The sequence below is a fragment of the Neophocaena asiaeorientalis genome, unplaced genomic scaffold (genome assembly GCF_003031525.2).
Source record: "Neophocaena asiaeorientalis asiaeorientalis breed wild unplaced genomic scaffold, Neophocaena_asiaeorientalis_V1.1 scaffold365, whole genome shotgun sequence".
Lineage (NCBI taxonomy): Eukaryota > Metazoa > Chordata > Mammalia > Artiodactyla > Phocoenidae > Neophocaena > Neophocaena asiaeorientalis.
The window spans coordinates 481,118-498,999 of NW_020172773.1; the positions used below are offsets into that span (position 1 = coordinate 481,118).

The 17,882-nt window shown below is 36.6% G+C and overlaps 1 protein-coding gene across 1 annotated transcript in view; it reads right to left on the reverse strand.

The window, feature by feature from the left end:
* Nucleotides 1-17,882, reverse strand: part of SPATA16 (spermatogenesis associated 16) — a 221,456-nt gene that overhangs the window by 69,798 nt on the left and 133,776 nt on the right. The window contains exon 4 of the mRNA XM_024740856.1: nt 17,228-17,312. Coding sequence (XP_024596624.1) covers nt 17,228-17,312 — 85 coding nt within the window. The remainder of the gene's footprint in view (nt 1-17,227; nt 17,313-17,882) is intronic.

Below are 17,882 nucleotides of genomic sequence, written 5' to 3' on the forward strand. Positions count from 1 at the left end.
CAGTCTATGTCCATTTTAAAAAAAATTATTGAAGTATAGTTGATTTACAATGTTGTGTTAATTTCTGCTGTACAGCAAAGTGATTCAGTTATACATATATATATATATATATATATACATACACATTTTTTTCATATTCTTTTCCGCTGTGGTTTATCACAGCATATTGAATATAGCTCCCTGTGCTGTACAGTAGGACCTTGCTGTTTATCCATTCTATATATAATAGTTTGCGCCTATCGCTTCTCGTCCTTTTGGCTAAGATCAAGTGTAATAGTTTGTGCCTGCTAATCCCAAACTCCCAGTCCATCTCTCCCCCCGACCCCCTCGCCCTGGCAACCACAAGTGTGTTCTCTATGCCTGTGAGTCTATTTCTGTTTTGTAGATAGGTTTATTTGTGTAGTATTTTAGATTTCACATATAAGTGATATCATATGGTATTTGCCTTTCTCTTTCTGACTTACTTCACTTAGTATGATAATCTCTAGGTCCCTCCATGTTGCTGCAAATGGCATTATTTCATTCTTTTTTATGGCTGAGTAGTATTCCATTGTATGTATGTACCACATCTTCTTTATCCATTCATCTGTTGGTGGACATTTATGTTGTTTCCATGTCTTGGCTATTGTGAATAGTGCTGCTATGAACATAGGAGTGAATGTATCTTTTTGAATTATAGTTTTGTCTGGATATATGCCCAGGAGTGGAATTGCTGGATCATATGGCAACTTTATTTTTAGTTTTTTGAGGAACCTCCATACTGTTTTCCACCAATTTACATTTCCACCAACAATGTAGGAGGGTTCCCTTTCCTCCACACCCCCTCCAGACCAGTATTTGTTGTTTGTAGATTTTTAATGATGCATGAACAGTGTAATAATATGTGCAAATTGAAGATTTTAAATTTAAAGATTTTCAAAAACTGAGATATTTTGTAAGAATGATAGATATTAAAATATAAATTTTAATTTACTTTTACTATCAGTCAAAGATTTTCTTTTGAAAATCTTTGAAAATAAAGAGAACAGATGAGAAATTGCAGCTTGTAAAAAAGTAAGCTTCACTGAAAAGGAAGGCAGATTTCAAATGATAGTTTTTAACTTGACAAAAATTTTCTGCAACTGAGTCATTTTTTCTCAGTGTGTGAGTTTCTCTGGTGTCAATAAATGTTGCACATGTGCAGGGAAAACAATCAGTCCAGGTGTCCTGTTGTTAAGTGTACGTTGCTATTAATTATGCTTTCTTTGCTGCTACACAAAAAAGAGCTTTGAAATTAGGTGTTTACATTTGCAAGTCCTACTAACTCTCTGTTGTTATCCTCCTGTTAGCAAGTTTTAAAGCTTATAGTTACATAAACCAAGAGTGTCTGTGGGCAGCTCATTTCCTCTACAAACAGTAACATAATAATTTCTCCTTATACTTCAGCTAAGCAAAAAAGAGCCCTTTGCTACCTCAGAAATCAGCTTGCCTAGGATAATTGTAAACCAGGAAAGACTGGGAGAGACGGGGGAGAGAGCTACTCCATCAAGAGTAAAGGAAAAGCAAAGTAGAGGGAAAAGATGACTAGCAAAAAAGAAAAGAAACAAAATTTGTCTCCTTCTAAATCAAGGGGCTTGATTCTTCCTGGTGAATTTTTAAGAGCACCCAAAGTTCTCAGGATAAATCTTGCAGTAACCATAAACCTCAAACATTTCCAAGATGACAGGATCATGATATTTTTTTCCCCTATCTTTTTGCTGGAGGATTTGGATAAATTGTAACTTTTAACAATGTGTCCAATGATGGTGAATCAGTAAGTAGAATTCCTGTTATCACTAATTAGAAAATGTGATAAAATTATTATATATTATTATCAAATTATTCCTTTAATGCTCCCAGTATCTGGGTTGACCATAATTGCAATAAATTGCTTTACTTACAAGATTAGATCTGGAAGCAACCTTGGGAATTTTCCAGCTCAATTCACTGAATTGCAGATGACTTAAGTGACTTGGAGAGGCATAAGTGACTTTTCTAAGGATTAACAGCTTTTTAATTTTATGGAATTTAGAATTAGGGTCTCGAATATTATGTTTCACTTTCTCTTTGGAAAATTATCTTTTTACCTCCGGGGCTTTACCCTCCTATTTAAAAACAGTCATAATAAATATAATTTTAAATTCTGAAGTATTTAATTTAGTTTTGCAGTATATGCGAGTGCTACAGAATTTTAGAACAATTTTATAATATATATATGTGTGTGTGTATATGTATATATACACACACACATACACTCTCACACATATATATCCTGTACACGTGGTTAGGCAGTTTCCCTTGCAGTTAGGTGTGGCCATGTGGCTGAGTGAAGGCCAATTTGTAGGCAGGAATGTTACTCTTTCCAGGCTTAGTCCATAAAACCCTGCTTAGAATAGAAACCTCTTCTATTTTCTTTCCTTATCAGCTGCCTAGAGAGGAAGACTCCCAGGATGTGGAGGAAGATTGAGCTGCAGGATGGAAGGAGTATGGGTTCTCCTGTTGCTGACTGGAGGAGAACCAACCAGGAACACCCACATTGGACTATACTGTGAGTGAGAAATCAACGTTTATTGTTTTAAATTACTGAAATTTTGGAGTTGTTTGTTGTAGTAATTAGTCTACCCTAATATACAATAATAAAGGAAAATTGGAATCTCTCATAATCCATTGTTTTTTCTACTAAGCCTTATGTGTTATAAAAAAAAGTAAAGAAAGAAAAGCTACTTTGAGATAAAATAACTTTTCATTTAGCAGTGTGATACATTTTTTTATATATCCTACCCTTTAATCCTCCTGAAGTCCATCTAAGTAAGTATTCCTAGTGGACGAATATGACTGTGTTGTTTTATCTTCAGAATTGACATTATTAGATTCAAAGGAAGCAGTGCTATACTTGAAAGCTATAAATGATTGAATGGGAACCTTTAGTCCTTCGTGTTTAATATGGCTCTTTGTTATTATATTAATAATGATGAAAATTTGAATGATACCTAGAATTTTCTAGAAAATGGAAACATAAAATTTTTGAGCAATATTTTTCAAACTTAATCCCTTTGAATATATATGGATTTAATTAGAAAAATTTCAATTTTCTTGAAATTTAGATTTAACCTAAAGAGCAGATTTTCCTAAGGAGCAGAGTATCTTACTTTGAGACTTACCTGTAAACCTCTTCATAGTATCATTTATGAAATAGCCTGGATTGACACTGTTATGATAATTTTATTAATATAGTGATATGTTGGAATAAAATATGTAATAATTGATTGTTTGTCCCTGCCGTGGTAATCAACATTTTAATGCTGAAATATTTCCTTGGATTTATGAGAGCTCTTTTATTAAACAACCTTGACTGTAAGTTCCATATTTTTCTAATATAAAGGAATATTTGGCAGCTTTTCCATTGCATTTATTAGCCCAGTGATATGAAAGCTATAAATATTGTCATGCAGTGTAAATCAAGGTATTTAAAATTTTATTTGCATTTTATGAAAATTACCAAATATTCTATGGACAGGTTACTTGTACGAAGGTAAGCAAATTTTTATATAGCTGTTTTGAATTCTCTACTTTGCAACCTGTCCTGTTTAAAAGTCACAATATATACCATTTTAAATTCTAAAGTATTTAATTTACCTTAGTTTTGCAGTGTATAGAGTATTATAGAATTTTAGAACATATATATATACCACATATTGTGTGTGTGTGTGTGTGTGTGTGTGTGTACTCCACTCGCCAGTTGGGTTAGGGCTAAGGTTTTGATTATATATGATGCTTCCATTAACTGAATAACTTCAGCATTTAATGCCCAAAATTTACCCTGTATTAATTTTTAATAATTTAGATTTTGTAGCAGGATTTTATTTCCATGCCCCTTCAGCATGGAACTAAAGAGATAGAAGGGACCTAAGATATTATTTTAAAATCACTCAACTTTATAATCAAGGAAACTGAGGCTTGTTAGTTCTGGTGACTCACTTGAGGTCACAAAATTAGAGATGGAAGCAAGACAAGAACACAAGTCTCTTGAACCAATGCTTTCTCTTACACTGAGAGAATTTTCATGTCTTTGTAATTAGATTGTTTCCTAGAAGTATAAGATCAAGTATTAGTTTCCATTTTCTTTTTTCATGACTGTCTAATTCCTGTCTTCAGAGACAAGGAGAATTTGACTCTAATGCTAACAAAGAAACAAATGGACCACATCAAAACTAAACCAGGTCAAGATCCTCTTCACAACAACAGTCCTAACACAAAAGAGAATATTGATCCTTCACTCCTACTGGCCATAATGAGACTGTTTTGTCCACCAGCCACTCATAAGATTTAGGATATGCTATCAATTAGCATGCCTCTCTCAAAGAGAAACATTTACAAAAATTAAATGAAAGGCTTCTTGATGGGGTAAGTTAATAATGTGCTAGGGTTGGTCTAACTTATTTAATGGCAAAGCACATATAATTTGGAAATAGAATATAAAATATGTTCTTGTTCTAAAGACCCTGAATAATTTTCTGCTTGCACATTGGAGAAACATTAGCTGATAGAAACTCAGAGCTACAAGTATGGGTTTCAGCAGCCTCCAGACTCTTTAGGATGCCACAGAGCTTTTATTCTTGATGACTTAAAATGAATCACCAAAAGGTATCACAGGAATACATAGCTGTATAACCAGTAATTATTTCATAAGCACAACTGGATATTACTAACAAGCTTTAGCCCGTGTTCAGTGGTAAATGCCAACACAGTTTAGGACCCTTTTTGTTGTGGTTGTCGCGCATTTCATCTCTATACTTTGTTTAGTTATCTGAAAGTAGGTATTCCTTTTGCTAACTGTATGTATGTTGTTTTCTGATTGTATTTCTTTTTCTTTTATATTTTACTTATTTATTTTTATTTTTTGGCTGCATCGGGTCTTAACTGCTGCATGCAGGATCTTCGTTGAGGCATGCGGGATCTTTCCTTGCGGCGCACGGGGTTCTCTCTAGTTGTGGCGTGTGGATTGTCTCTTCTCTAGTTGTGGCGTGCAGGCTCCAGGGCGCATGGGCTCTGTAGTTTGCAGCATGCGGGCTCTCTCATTGAGGCGCGCGAGGTCAGTAGTTGTGGCGCGCGGGCTTAGCTGCCCTGTGGCATGTGGGAACCTAGTTTCCTGACCAGGGATGGAACCCACGTCACCTGCATTGGAAGGTGGATTCTTTACCACTGGACCACCAGGGAAGTCCCTGATTGTATTTCTTGACTGGTGGTCTTAGGGTATGGATGGCTGGCACCCACAGCATGGTAAGATTGGGACAAGAACTGGGTTCCCAGGCTTGTACTGCTTTTTCTACCAAGAATTTGTTTTATCTCTCAGGCTGCTATGCAAGACAACTTTGAGTGGAAAAGTCAAGGTTGCCCTTGAAAAAAATGTATATTATAGAAGAAGTTGAAAGAATCCTAGGATGTTTAATATGAAGACAAGACATAGGTTGTATGAACTGACTCTCACCAGAGAGCAACCTGCTCTTGCACTCTACCTATGTAGATTTTGTTTAATTCATTGATAAATCTGGAAAATTCATTTATTAATAGTGTGTTCACTGGACATTGGCTAAGTGCTGTAACACTGGAAAACAAGCATTATTATCTCACGTTACAGATGAGAAAACCTCAGTGAGAATCACCTCACACTGGTCAGAATGGCCATTATCAAAAAATCTAGAAACAATAAATGCTGGAAAGGATGTGGTGAAAAAGGAACCCTCCTGCACTGTTGGTGGGAATGTAAATTGATACAATCACTATGGAGAACAGTATGGAGGTTCCTTAAAAAGCTAAAAATAGAACTACCATATGACCCGGCGATCCCATTACTGGGCATATACCCCGAGAAAACCATAATTCAAAAAGAGACATGGGGGCTCCCCTGGTGGCGCAGTGGTTGGGAGTCCGCCTGCCAAATTATACTCCAATAAAGATCTATTAGAAAAAAAATCAGTGAGGAAAATACAATCATATGACTTCAAGAAAAGAGGAGAATTTATTTTTAATTGGTGTGCAATACCATCAAAAAGGTGGCTGAATATAAATAAAAACATAAAAGCTTTGAGCTTCACAGATTATCTTATACCTGGGTGAGCACAGCTTTAAAAATTTCATAATTTCATGGAATAGTTTATTCCATATCTCCAACTGCTAAAAAAATGTGACCTCAATTTATCAGCAAGTTTGTAAATCAATAACCCATAAGTATCTGTGGGAAATATGAAAGATAACCATAAACCCCTCTAAATTTGGTTTTTCTCATAACAATTTTTGATTTTCGGATGCAAACAAAAACAAAGAAGGAGTCAACGTGTTCACAAATTTGAACTGGAAGGCACAGCCTCTATGTATCAATAAATAAAATAACCTCATGGCAACCGAGCAGAATAGCCACAGGACTTCTGGGAATCAAATAGTTATACCTAAATTTGTTCAGGTAAAAGAAGGCCCAAATTGCCTTAGATTTCTGAAACCCACATCATTCTCAAATGAAGGAAAATGAAAAGAAATTTAGAGGTTACTTTTTTTTTCTCCTGTAAGAACTGTCGGAAACCCAAAAAACTTTTTAGGAGGGTAAAAAAAGAAAAGGAAAAGCTGACTCTGTTTAATCACCTATGGATATTACTGTAAAAGCAAACCAGCACCATGAAAAAGATACACACACACACACACACACACACACACACACACACACACACATATTTCTGAAGAAGAGTACTAAGTAAATATTTCTTTGGGGGTGGCTGAGGATTAATTTTCTTGCTTGGTATGATGTCACTGTTTTCGAAGGAGCTTGAATTACCAACTTGCAGATAGATAGGTCTGATGTACAGGTGAAGTGTGCTGCCCCCTGCAGGGCACATTCTGAGGCTCTGTCTCCACTCCACATTCGCGGGCCTCTCACTGTTGTGGCCTCTCCCGTTGCGGAGCACAGGCTCCGGACGCGCAGGCTCAGCGGCCATGGCTCACGGGCCCAGCCGCTCCGCGGCATGTGGGATCTTCCTGGACCGGGGCACGAACCCGTGTCCCCTGCATCGGCAGGCGGACTCTCAACCACTGCGCCACCAGGGAAGCCCCTGTCTCCACATTCTTGTATGATCAGGATGCCTGACTTGTTTTAGCAGGAGACAAAGCCGTTTATTTCTCAGTGAGAATTAGGGTTTTAAAGGCAGACAACCTCCGAAAAGTGGCACTTTGACTAGAATTCACACTGAGGTGAAGTAATTGAGTGTTTGACTCATTTTTCAAAGAAGGCTTTGCCTCTTCACATGTACATGTGGGACTGAGGAGGAGGGACAGTGTGGGGAGAAGGGGGGGATGGGGCAGGTATAAAGCAACCTTGCCTACTTGACAGTCTGGTCAAATCAATGCCATCAAATATATAGTACTGATATGTAGGCATGAGTTTAATATGTGTATGGTTGAGGCTCCTTCCTCCATCCCTCCCTCCCTGTCTTCCTCCTTCCTTTCTTTCCTTACTTCCTTTCTTCCTTCCTAGTCCCTGGGACACTCACAGAACATCAACAGAAAAACTATGCAAAACTGTAGAAACAGAAAATAATGTCACGGTCACTATCTCCTTCACGGGAACACTCAACCTTGGATCAAATACATGCCTCAATTACATCTTTCATTTAAAAGTGAACCTCTTTTACTGGCATACTACCTCAAATAGCATCAAAGCAAAATGAAACACAGGCAGCATTTAACAACGCTGGTAACCATAGAAACATATCATTAAAGAATATATAAACAGGAATGAATAATTAGATGAGAAATTCATTTCTACATTTATCTAAGACCTAGGAAAAGAAGCTCTCTTTTACCTCTCATCTCAGTTTGGACACTTCCTCTTTAGCCTGTCTTCTAACTAAAAAGTAGGAGAATTCATAAAATGAGAATTTTAATATTGCCTAGCTTAATAGACAAATCTCTTTGTAGGCAAGTGACTAAAAAATATTGCAGTACCCATTGTTGTCCAGATGAAACACTGAATGTGGGAAAGGATCCTGATGCAGCCAAGGAGTCTGCTTTCAGGATGGGACGTGGGCAAGAAGACCTGACTGACATCATGGTGAGAGGGGGAGAGCAGTTGTTGACCTTTAAAAATGGGAAGCACAGTTTGCCTCATTTACTGGAGGCATCTATATATAGTGGAAAGACTGAGGGAGGGAAGAATCTGGGGCTTATGGATTATATCAGTTACATTGTCAGGTAGGCAGCATCACCTGTGCAGGTCATCTGCCACTGTACCTTTGCACCTAGGGAAGCCCTACATAAACTCTATGGGAGACTAAGTTGGTTATTAACTTAAAAAAAATTATAAATGGTCTTAGAGACCATCTAGCACATGATTATGCAGTGGAATCACCTAGTAGGGGGTCAGTAGGCAAATATGATTTTCAGGACCTCACCCGACTCTAAGGATCTAATACTTCAAATGTTTTCCCAAGTGCCTCTGATGCAGCTGGACCAGTGTTTGAGAACCATTTACCTAAGCCAGCTTCCTCATCATACAGCAGCAGAAACTAAAGTCTAGAGCAGTTGTGGTAGATTGCATTGCTGGTCTCAATTTCCCCCCTCCCTATAGCAATATCATATCAATAGCTTTGTCATGGCTTTGCAGTAAGCAGAAGAATTTATGTCCTTGGGCTTGACCACATGCTTTTCTTTGGCTAATGGAATGTTTCAGGCATGGTATGAGCAGAGGCTTGAAATGTGCTTCTGTGGTTTTGCTTTCTCTCTTAGAATCCTGCATTTTGCCATAAGAAGAACAGACATCAGGTAGCCATTGATCTAAGGAGGATGAGAGACATGTGGATCACACTTGGGCCTCTTTGCAGCTTAGAGCTAAGCCTAACCACACCCAACCAAGACCAGCCTAGATCAGTCAAACCCAAGTTAACCTGATGATTATTATAAGTCACTGAGTTTTAGAGTGATTTGTTATACAGCATTATTGTATCAGTAGCTGACTAATACAGAAATGAAGTGATTTAACCACAATTGAATCCTAGCATTGGAACTAGAAGTTATATCTTGTGAATCTGAGGTTTGACTTCATTCTACTGCTCTATATTGCCTGTTTCCTTTTGCTTCTTTTCCTTCATAGAGTGAAGCACAGATATCCATTGCTTCCATAAGATCCTCCTCTGCTCAGTCTACATTCCCTATATTCCAGAACGTTGTCACCTTTCCTCATCAGAGCTTACCTTTCCTTCCGCATCTTTTTCCTTCAGGATTCTGTTTTCATGTTTCCAAAGAAATGAGGAAAGTCTCAAACTAATTCCCACAACTGTGTCTAGGGGTCACCCATTAATGAGTTAAGCATTTCTAGATAAAATTTCTTTTTCATATTACTCGGGGATGACTAGAGACTTAATGCCAAATGGTGGGAATTTAAGCATAATATATGGCAATTGATAGGGAAAATATTTTTAGGTTAGTAGCTTTGGTGTTTCTCAAATTATATCTAATCCAAATACTGTAAGCCCTAGGGACTTCCCTGGTGGTCCAATGGTTAAGACTTTGCCTTCCAGTGCTGGGGGTGCTGGTTTGATCCCTGGTCGGGGAGCTAAGATCCCACATGCCTTGCAGCCAAAAATACCAAAACATAAAACAGAAGCAATATTGTAACAAATTCAATAAAGGCTTTATTGAATATATTTATCAATATATATATATATAAATATATTTATATATAAAACAACAACAAAAATCAAATACTATAAGCCCTAGATTGTACTCAGGCATGCCTTGTCCAAATATTTTAATAAACTCTCTGTCTGACAGGCTAAATAAATAAATAAATAAACTGTAAGTACAGGCCATTTAAGAGAAATGCTCATATGGTATTTCTATTTTGTTCCTTCTGTGGAAAAAATTTTCACAAGAAGAAAATCTTTAGAGAGAACACATTTTTTCTTCTCCAGAATATGTAGGTGTTTTGTTAAAGATAATAAAAATTTTGTGGTTTCTTGACCTTACTTTGCCTGTAATTTCATATTAAAGATTTTATTTTTATTCTAAGTGAGATATCATAACTTTTTACCAGGTAAATGACTAATATTGGGATGATTTTACAATATCAAGAAGAAAAACAAAGAACTGGAGTGTAAAGTTAAGTCTAAGAGGTCAACTTCTGTTCAGTGTTAAGGTAGCCTACATCATTCTCTGGTTAGTGCAGAGAAATCCTTTAGCTTGCTGCTACCTTGATCACCACTTCTGAAAGAAGAAGCTAATAGCGAAGACCTTAGAATTTGCGTGAAGACACCTGTGAGCACAGAGACCAGTGAGACAAAAGACTCTTGGAAAACTGTAACCTTCTCCAAATATTCCTATGAATCCCAAACTCAACTAAAGCACAAAGGTTGTCTGCAATTCTGAACTTAAAACATACACACACACACACACACACACACACACACACACAAAGTACTTGTTGAATTAACATAAGCACTGAATTTTTAAATTGCAAACAAAACACTATACCAAAATATTCTCAATTTTATTGGTTTGAGTTTCATGTCAAACCATGATGGTTTTTGGTACTTTGACGGTATTGTGGAAGAAAAACAGATTAAGAAGTGATGTCTACTTTAAGTCCCAGTTGTTTTTCTTGGTAAGTATTTTGCACTAGAATGTGTGCTTTTGAAGACAGGGTGATGTCTCTTTCTTTCACTGCTGTATATCCAACACATAGCACCGTGCTTAACACATGGTCACTAATAAGTACTTGATAAATATGTGCTGAATGAGTATGAATGACAAATACAATTTGAAAGTAAAGAAGAAGGCTATCCACTAACTTAAGAGGAGTCTGGAGACACTGGATTGGAAAGGTTTCAAGCTTGAATGTCTACAGTGCAGTCTGAGGAGGCACTATATGACACTAACATTCTGGGTGCTATTTTTTGCTTTGAGTGCTGGAAGCAGTAAATGTCTCCTGTTAGGCCCAATACCAAAGTGAAAAAGGGCTGTTGGCAAGAGAAGGAGTAGTGCAAGTGTCTTATCCTATGGTCTGTGAACCCCCGAAAGCCATGGAGGTGCTTTAGGGGACCACAAACTGTGCACCAGCTTCCTCAAGCATGTGCCTGGGGAAAATCTTTTGTCTCTCAGGGCAGCCAGCTCCTGATTTTGTCCCTTGAAAGTAGACTGATTACACCAAAAAAGATTTCTTTTTGGTGAGCCCACCTTGGAAACCATTTAGGCCATTGATATCTTTAAGATGGTGCACATTTCAATGCCAAGTACAACTTGAATTGGATGGGAAGTCTTGGTATTCTCTGCACAGATGGAGGACCCGAGAAGTTGGCACTTCCTCAGCCTCTGCTGCTTCACTAAGGAAAGATGCTCCACATGTCAGGCTTTTTACATGGGCCCGTGTTAGAGTCAACAGCCCTTCCAACAATCCCCGAAGAGGTCCTTCTACTGCTGTGAAAGTCTTCAACTTCCTCAGAGCCAAGAACTCAAATCATTGCCTTTTCAGTAAATCTTTGTCAAGATATAAGAGCACACCATGAGGTTCTTTCCTGTTAGAGAAGTGTGTTGGCAATCCAGAGAAGAGATTTAGGAGATATTTGGTTTGGTTACTCCTTTTAACTTTTTTTTTTAAGAGAAAAGAAACCCCTTCTTAGAACAAATTGGATGTGAGAAGTTCATTCCAGGACTAGCTTTATAACAGCTCATATCTTAGTTACATAAATGAGGCAAATCTTTTGATCAAAATGCTGAATTTACTATTAGAGATACTGCTGAAGAATGATGAGTTTTTTTGGTCGAGCTGCTATTCTGAATGAGGTTGCTGGAGTCAGACAGAAATCTGAGTTTTCTAATATTGGAGGTGAGACTGATAAAGTCTGGAGAGTTTCTAGAGACAAAAATCTACAGACACTCTGCAAATGGCTTATGTCGTATGAAGGTCATTTTTTGTCCAGATGACTTTAGAATGGAAACAAATTGCTGACATAGATAGCCTTGATAATATGAAGTTAACAAAGATAAGCTCATTGGCTTGAGGACAAAGGAAATGATGTAATATGAATTTTGGTATTTCTCGACACATGCCCCATGTGAGATATTGTGAGCTACAGGAGCTCTGGCTCCATTTGCTATCAGACTTTGTGAATCAGAATTTTACCTCTTATTGCTATTAAATGAAACATTGACATTGATGCAATGTCAAATATGTTATTTCAGTTCCTTATTCCAGAAAAAGTGTACAACCTTCTCACAAGTGTGAGAAAGCCATAATTCCTTGTCAATGCTGTTTTGTTAACTATGTTTAGATCAATTTCCAATGCAATGAGAGAAATAATAGCACATTTTTTTCTGTGTATGTGTTTATGAGTATTGTTTTTAAGTGGATACTTATCAGTTGAATCAGATTCTCAGAGGGGTTTATGACTCTAAAGAAAGAGAGAGAGAGGAAGGAAGGAACGAAGGAAAGGAAGGAAGGAAGAAAGAAAGGAAGGAAGAAAGAAAGAAAATAGAACGAAAGAAAGAAAGAGAGAAAGAAAGAAAATTTAAAATGAACAATCAAGGTGGGGAATGAACTGATTGGACAGCTTGCCCCTGTTTAGTGGGGTTCCTCTGTACTCGTTCCATGGGAGTTCTGAAACAAAAGTAGCTGTTATCACCTTTTCTCACTCCGCTTTGCTGAGTGATGCAGACCAGAGTTGGCTCTGTTCCTCACATTGCAGGAGATAAAGCTGCACACCAGATAACTCACGTGTCTGAGAGCATGGCTGAAAACGAAGGCAAGAAAACAGGAGAGGGAAACAGGAGTGGAAGAGGAAGGCTTGTTTGTTTTTACATTTCCTGATGCTATTAAATCTAGCTCAGTTCCTGATGCTATTAAATCTATCCTTGGATCTAAGGGTCAGGGGGCTTGGGAGGTAGACTAGAGTTTACTCTGAAGTTCTTCTTGGAATAATTTTATTACTTTAGGAACAATATATAAATACACAAGAGTTGCTGCTTCAAAATGGCTAATTCCCAGCCTGACTAGGGACTTCCCATTTTGCTAGTTAGTTCAGAATTGTGATGAGGTCTGGGGGTGTTTGAGAAGAGAAGGCTGGCTGATAACAGAAGATGAGTATCAGGCTGTAGAAGTATGAATGCAGGTACGGTGTGACAAGGTATTTCCAACTCTCTCTAGCTCTGAAGAGGTGATACTATTACAGAATAATGGGTGCAAACACTTTTAATGAAAGTGATATATCCCAGTATGAGCTGTCATATAGTGTAGAGCTTTATGCCTTTTTACCTTGCTGAGTTGCTGACATGAAAAGTATTCCTAATGCAATTAAAAGGTGTTCTTGAGCTCACCAAGGCAAAGGTCTGTTCTTCTGCATCTAAGAGATTGTAAGTCAAAGATCTGTGAAAGTAGGTGTAGACTTGTTCTTAAATTTTTACATTCTGAAATTTTCCATTTCCTGTTTAACATCTCTAAGAGAATAACTGACCAGGGTGGTAGGGATTTTATGTGGTTGAAAGGCAGATATATAGTAATTTCTCCACTTACAAAAGTAGTGAAAATAGCCCCCATCTCTTCAGCCTTAATGGATGTCTACAAATGTACATGCAGACATAATTTCTAATCTGTGATGTGTGGGGCGTTCTTACATTCAACAGTGTAATTGCCATGGTGGTTTGGGTAGTGGGACAGCCCTGTCTTTAAAGTTGGCATGGACTGCATACTCTCTGGCACTGTTCCAAAAACCCCTTTTGACTTAGAACAGAGCAAGGTTTGGGGGAAGATGTATGCATTTGAATTAAGATCAGGGAGAGGGTGGCTAGCAGAAGGAAGTATATAACTATTGAGATACTGGTGTGGTGTGCCGATGTTGAGGCAGGTTAGAAGGGTTTTGTTTATGGAACTTATCTGCAGGATGTGTTTTGTAATTATGTTACTTTTTTCCATAACATAATTACATTTGTAATTACGTTACAAATTTCCTTAAATTTGTGACATCATATTTGTTTTTTTATTGAAGTATAGTTGATGTACAATATTATATAAATTACAGTTGCATGATATAGTGATTCAAAAATTTTAAAGCTTGTACTCCATTTATAGTTATTATAAAGTATCGGCTATATTCCCTGTGTCATACAATATATCCTTGTAGCCTATTTTGTACATAATAGTTTGTATCTTTTAATCTCCTACCCCTATATTTCTCCTCCCCTCTTCCCTCTCCCCACTGGTAATCACTGAGTCTGCTTCTTTTTTGTTATCTTCACCAGTTTATTGTATTTTTAAGATTCCACATATAAGTGACATCATACAATATTTATCTTTCTCTGTCTGGCTTATTTCACTTAGCATAATGCCCTCCAAGTCCATCCATGTCGCAAATGGCAAAATTTCATTCTTTATGGCTGAGTAGTATTCCATTGTGTGTGTGTGTGTGTGTGTATACACCACATATGTATTTATACATATATATTTATATATGTATGTATGTATGTATGCATATATATACCACATCTTCTTTATCCATTCATCTGTTGATGGACACTTAGGTTGCTTCCATATCTTGGCAATTGTGAATAATGCTTCTGTGAACATTGGGGTGCATGTATCTTTTCAAATTAGTGTTTTTATTTTTTTCAGATATATACTCAGGAGTGCGATTCCTGGGTCATATGGTAATTCTATTTTTGGTTTTTTGAGAAACCTCCATACTGCTTTCCATAGTGGCTGCACCAATTTACATTCCCACCAACAGTGTCAGAGGGCTCCCTTTTCTCCACATCCTCGCCAACATTTGCTATTTGTGGTCTTTTTGATGATGGCTGTTCTGACAGGTTCGAGGTGATATCTCAGTGTGGTTTTGATTTGCATTTCCCTGATAGTTAGCAATGTTGAGCATCTTTTCAGGTGCCTGTTTGCCATCTGCATGTCCTCTTTGGAAAAATGTCTATTCAGGTCTTCTGCCCATTTTTTAATCAGTCTGCTTGTTTTTTTGATGTTGAGTTGTATGAGCTGTTTGTGTGTTTTGGATATTAACCTCTTATAAGTCATATCATTTGCAAATATTTTCTCCCATTCAGTAGGTGTATGACATCATATTTGGATATACCTGAAAACATGAGGTTTTAGAGCTAAGATGGGCTTTAAGAATAGACCTTCTCAAATGTCTTATGCTAGTTACCTCTTATTTTCTACTTGAAGTACCTCTAGAGACTAGCCTGTTTTAGGTTAGATGTTGGTGTTAGAACTTGGACTGAGTCAGATCTGACTTCGAGACGAGGACCGTTTTTCAGTATACCACGTTGCTTCAAATTAAAGGAGAAAAAGAGAATACAAGGACAAATAGGTTTTTGTTCCTTTTATTAATGCAGAATAGTAAAATAATAGTATTCTTCTTATTCCTTTTTTGTGTAGCAAACATGCACGTATTGGGAAGTGGAGATATTTTTTAGTAAAAACTTTTATTTTATTTTAGGTAAATAAAATAGGGATATTAATGCTCTTTGAAAGCTAAAGAAAACAGACAAAAATTTATTTACAGAAATTTCAAGCTCTTAACCTATCTTAGGTTGCACCAACATTGAATCTATTTTTTCCTAGTTCAATGTAGATAAAACAGTAGGTACTCAATATATGTTTGTTTAATGAATGAATAAATTGAAACAAACATTCATTTGTGAACTAGTAAATGCCAGGCCTGCTGAATATCATCTGACCCTCAAGATTCAACTCCTTTCCCACCTTTCTTCAAAAGCCTCTGAAATACTTCAATAAAAAGCCCTTTTCTTTTTACTATATCTATGCAATAGACATTATTTGCTTATTTTTCATATCTAACAATTTTTTTACAACTATTTACTTACATACATAAGCAGCTGCTACTATTTTGCATGTTCCAGACTCCCCTAGGAAAGTCTTGCACTTATTAGCAAATTAATAATTTTTGAAATAATAATAATTTTATCTACTTTAAGGTCAATTTACAAGTGTCAAGTATATTAGGACTAATTTAAATCTTTATTTTTAGGTAAATTGAGCTCCAAATATTTAGACAAAACCATACAAATTAATGAGAATTTTATATGATAAACCTAATACTTTATTGTTTACTGAAGACAGCATGTGATATAGAAACAGAAAACTAGGGACCAAGACACAATAGTGAAAATGTGGGAAAAATCAGGAAGTATCAGAAGACTGTTGACAATTATTTCTCACTTTCATATTAGTGTTTTAGCAGATCTTATTCTAGTTGGTTGAAAAGGTTCATGTTCAATTACATTAAACCATCTTGAAATACAAAGAAAAAAAAGGCCACACACAGTTTGGAGACGAGAAGATTTGGAGGAGGGAGTTAGCTTCTGTACTGGATTTTCAAATATTTGAAAACATTTCGTTTGGAAGTGGGTTTCCATTGGGTCCATGTGGCCTCACTGGGAACTACTTGATGGAAGTTTTAAGGGAGTAGAAATCTATTTTAATGAGGAAAACAGTTTAATAATTAGCAAATTAGATGTTGTTTTTTTGGGGATAAGTGAGCTCTTCACTTTGAATATATTTCATCAGAAAGTCATTGACAATTTGTGGGGAGAGGATAGGATAAGAATAGATTTGTATGTTGCGAAGGAGACTGAACTAGTGAATTCTAAATTTTTATAATTCTAAGAAATTCTGACTCTCGTCTTGACATCTAATTGACCTTTGGTATGACTTCTTGCTGCCATTTTGAATAACAAATAAAAAAGATGATCTGCAGTTTATTGCTGGTTAAGTGTTTCAAGTACTACGTTACCCCACAAATACAATGGATCTTTGTATTTTCCTTTATTATGTAATTTGTAGTACTTCTAGCATCTGCTTTTACAGGTCATAGATTAAGAAGAATCTATGAAAATACAGTGTTCATTTTTTAAAGGATCATGTCATTATAGCAGCACGCCTGGGAAAGTAGTTCCTGGGATGTCTAAAATTTATATTGGGTTGTAAAACTGAAGTATGGGCCGAGGGTTAACAACCTTGAATTTTGCCCTTAAAAATTAGTCTCAGAAAATCTACTTCATTATAAATACATTACTACTGAGTAGTGTCCTTCTGATTGATATGCCCAGAGCTACCTTTTTCAGCAGTCTTTTAAGCACCAATCCTTCATTTTGGTTCTAAAAATGAAATGGGCTCCTCCTCCCTAGTTGGGACATCAATTTTTACCTGCCAGTATAGTTTGATGAGCTTGCTTATAGACTGTTCACTTCCTCCACAGAGCCAGAACATGTAGTCAGCAATCATGGCACTCCTAAGAACAAGGACAGATTTTTTAAAAAACAAATTTATAGGACAGAAGGAAAACTATAACAGGCAGTATATATAAATACTGAAGAAGATTTTGTGATGTATAAATGTGACTAGACTAATATTAAGCAAAGCATAAGGCACATTTTAGAATGTAGAAAGTAGGTCTTTTTTTTTGGTACCAAAACTAAAACTGTAAGAGAAGCAACACACCATTTGTCTTCTACATTGCTTTTCTGTTTGTACAGTATAAGAATATTTAAAGACTATGAGAGAATGCTTTGTTTTGGTTACCTCTTATTAAGCTTCAAAGCATTTATAGAGTAACATATATTTTATAGACTCTAGAACACCTTCAAACCTAGCGTAGCATATATAGCTAACTATTATACTGGTACTAAAGCATATCTCAGACTTTACCTAAGTTGAAGATTATTCACCTCTGATTAAAGTAGTCTCCTTAAAATTGAAAATAAAAAATTTCCAATTCAACAAACACTCCCCTCCCCGGCCTTTGTGTTTAATTGAATTAGTTTTGGAATGTAGTGTGTACGACCACTGCATTAGTCTTACT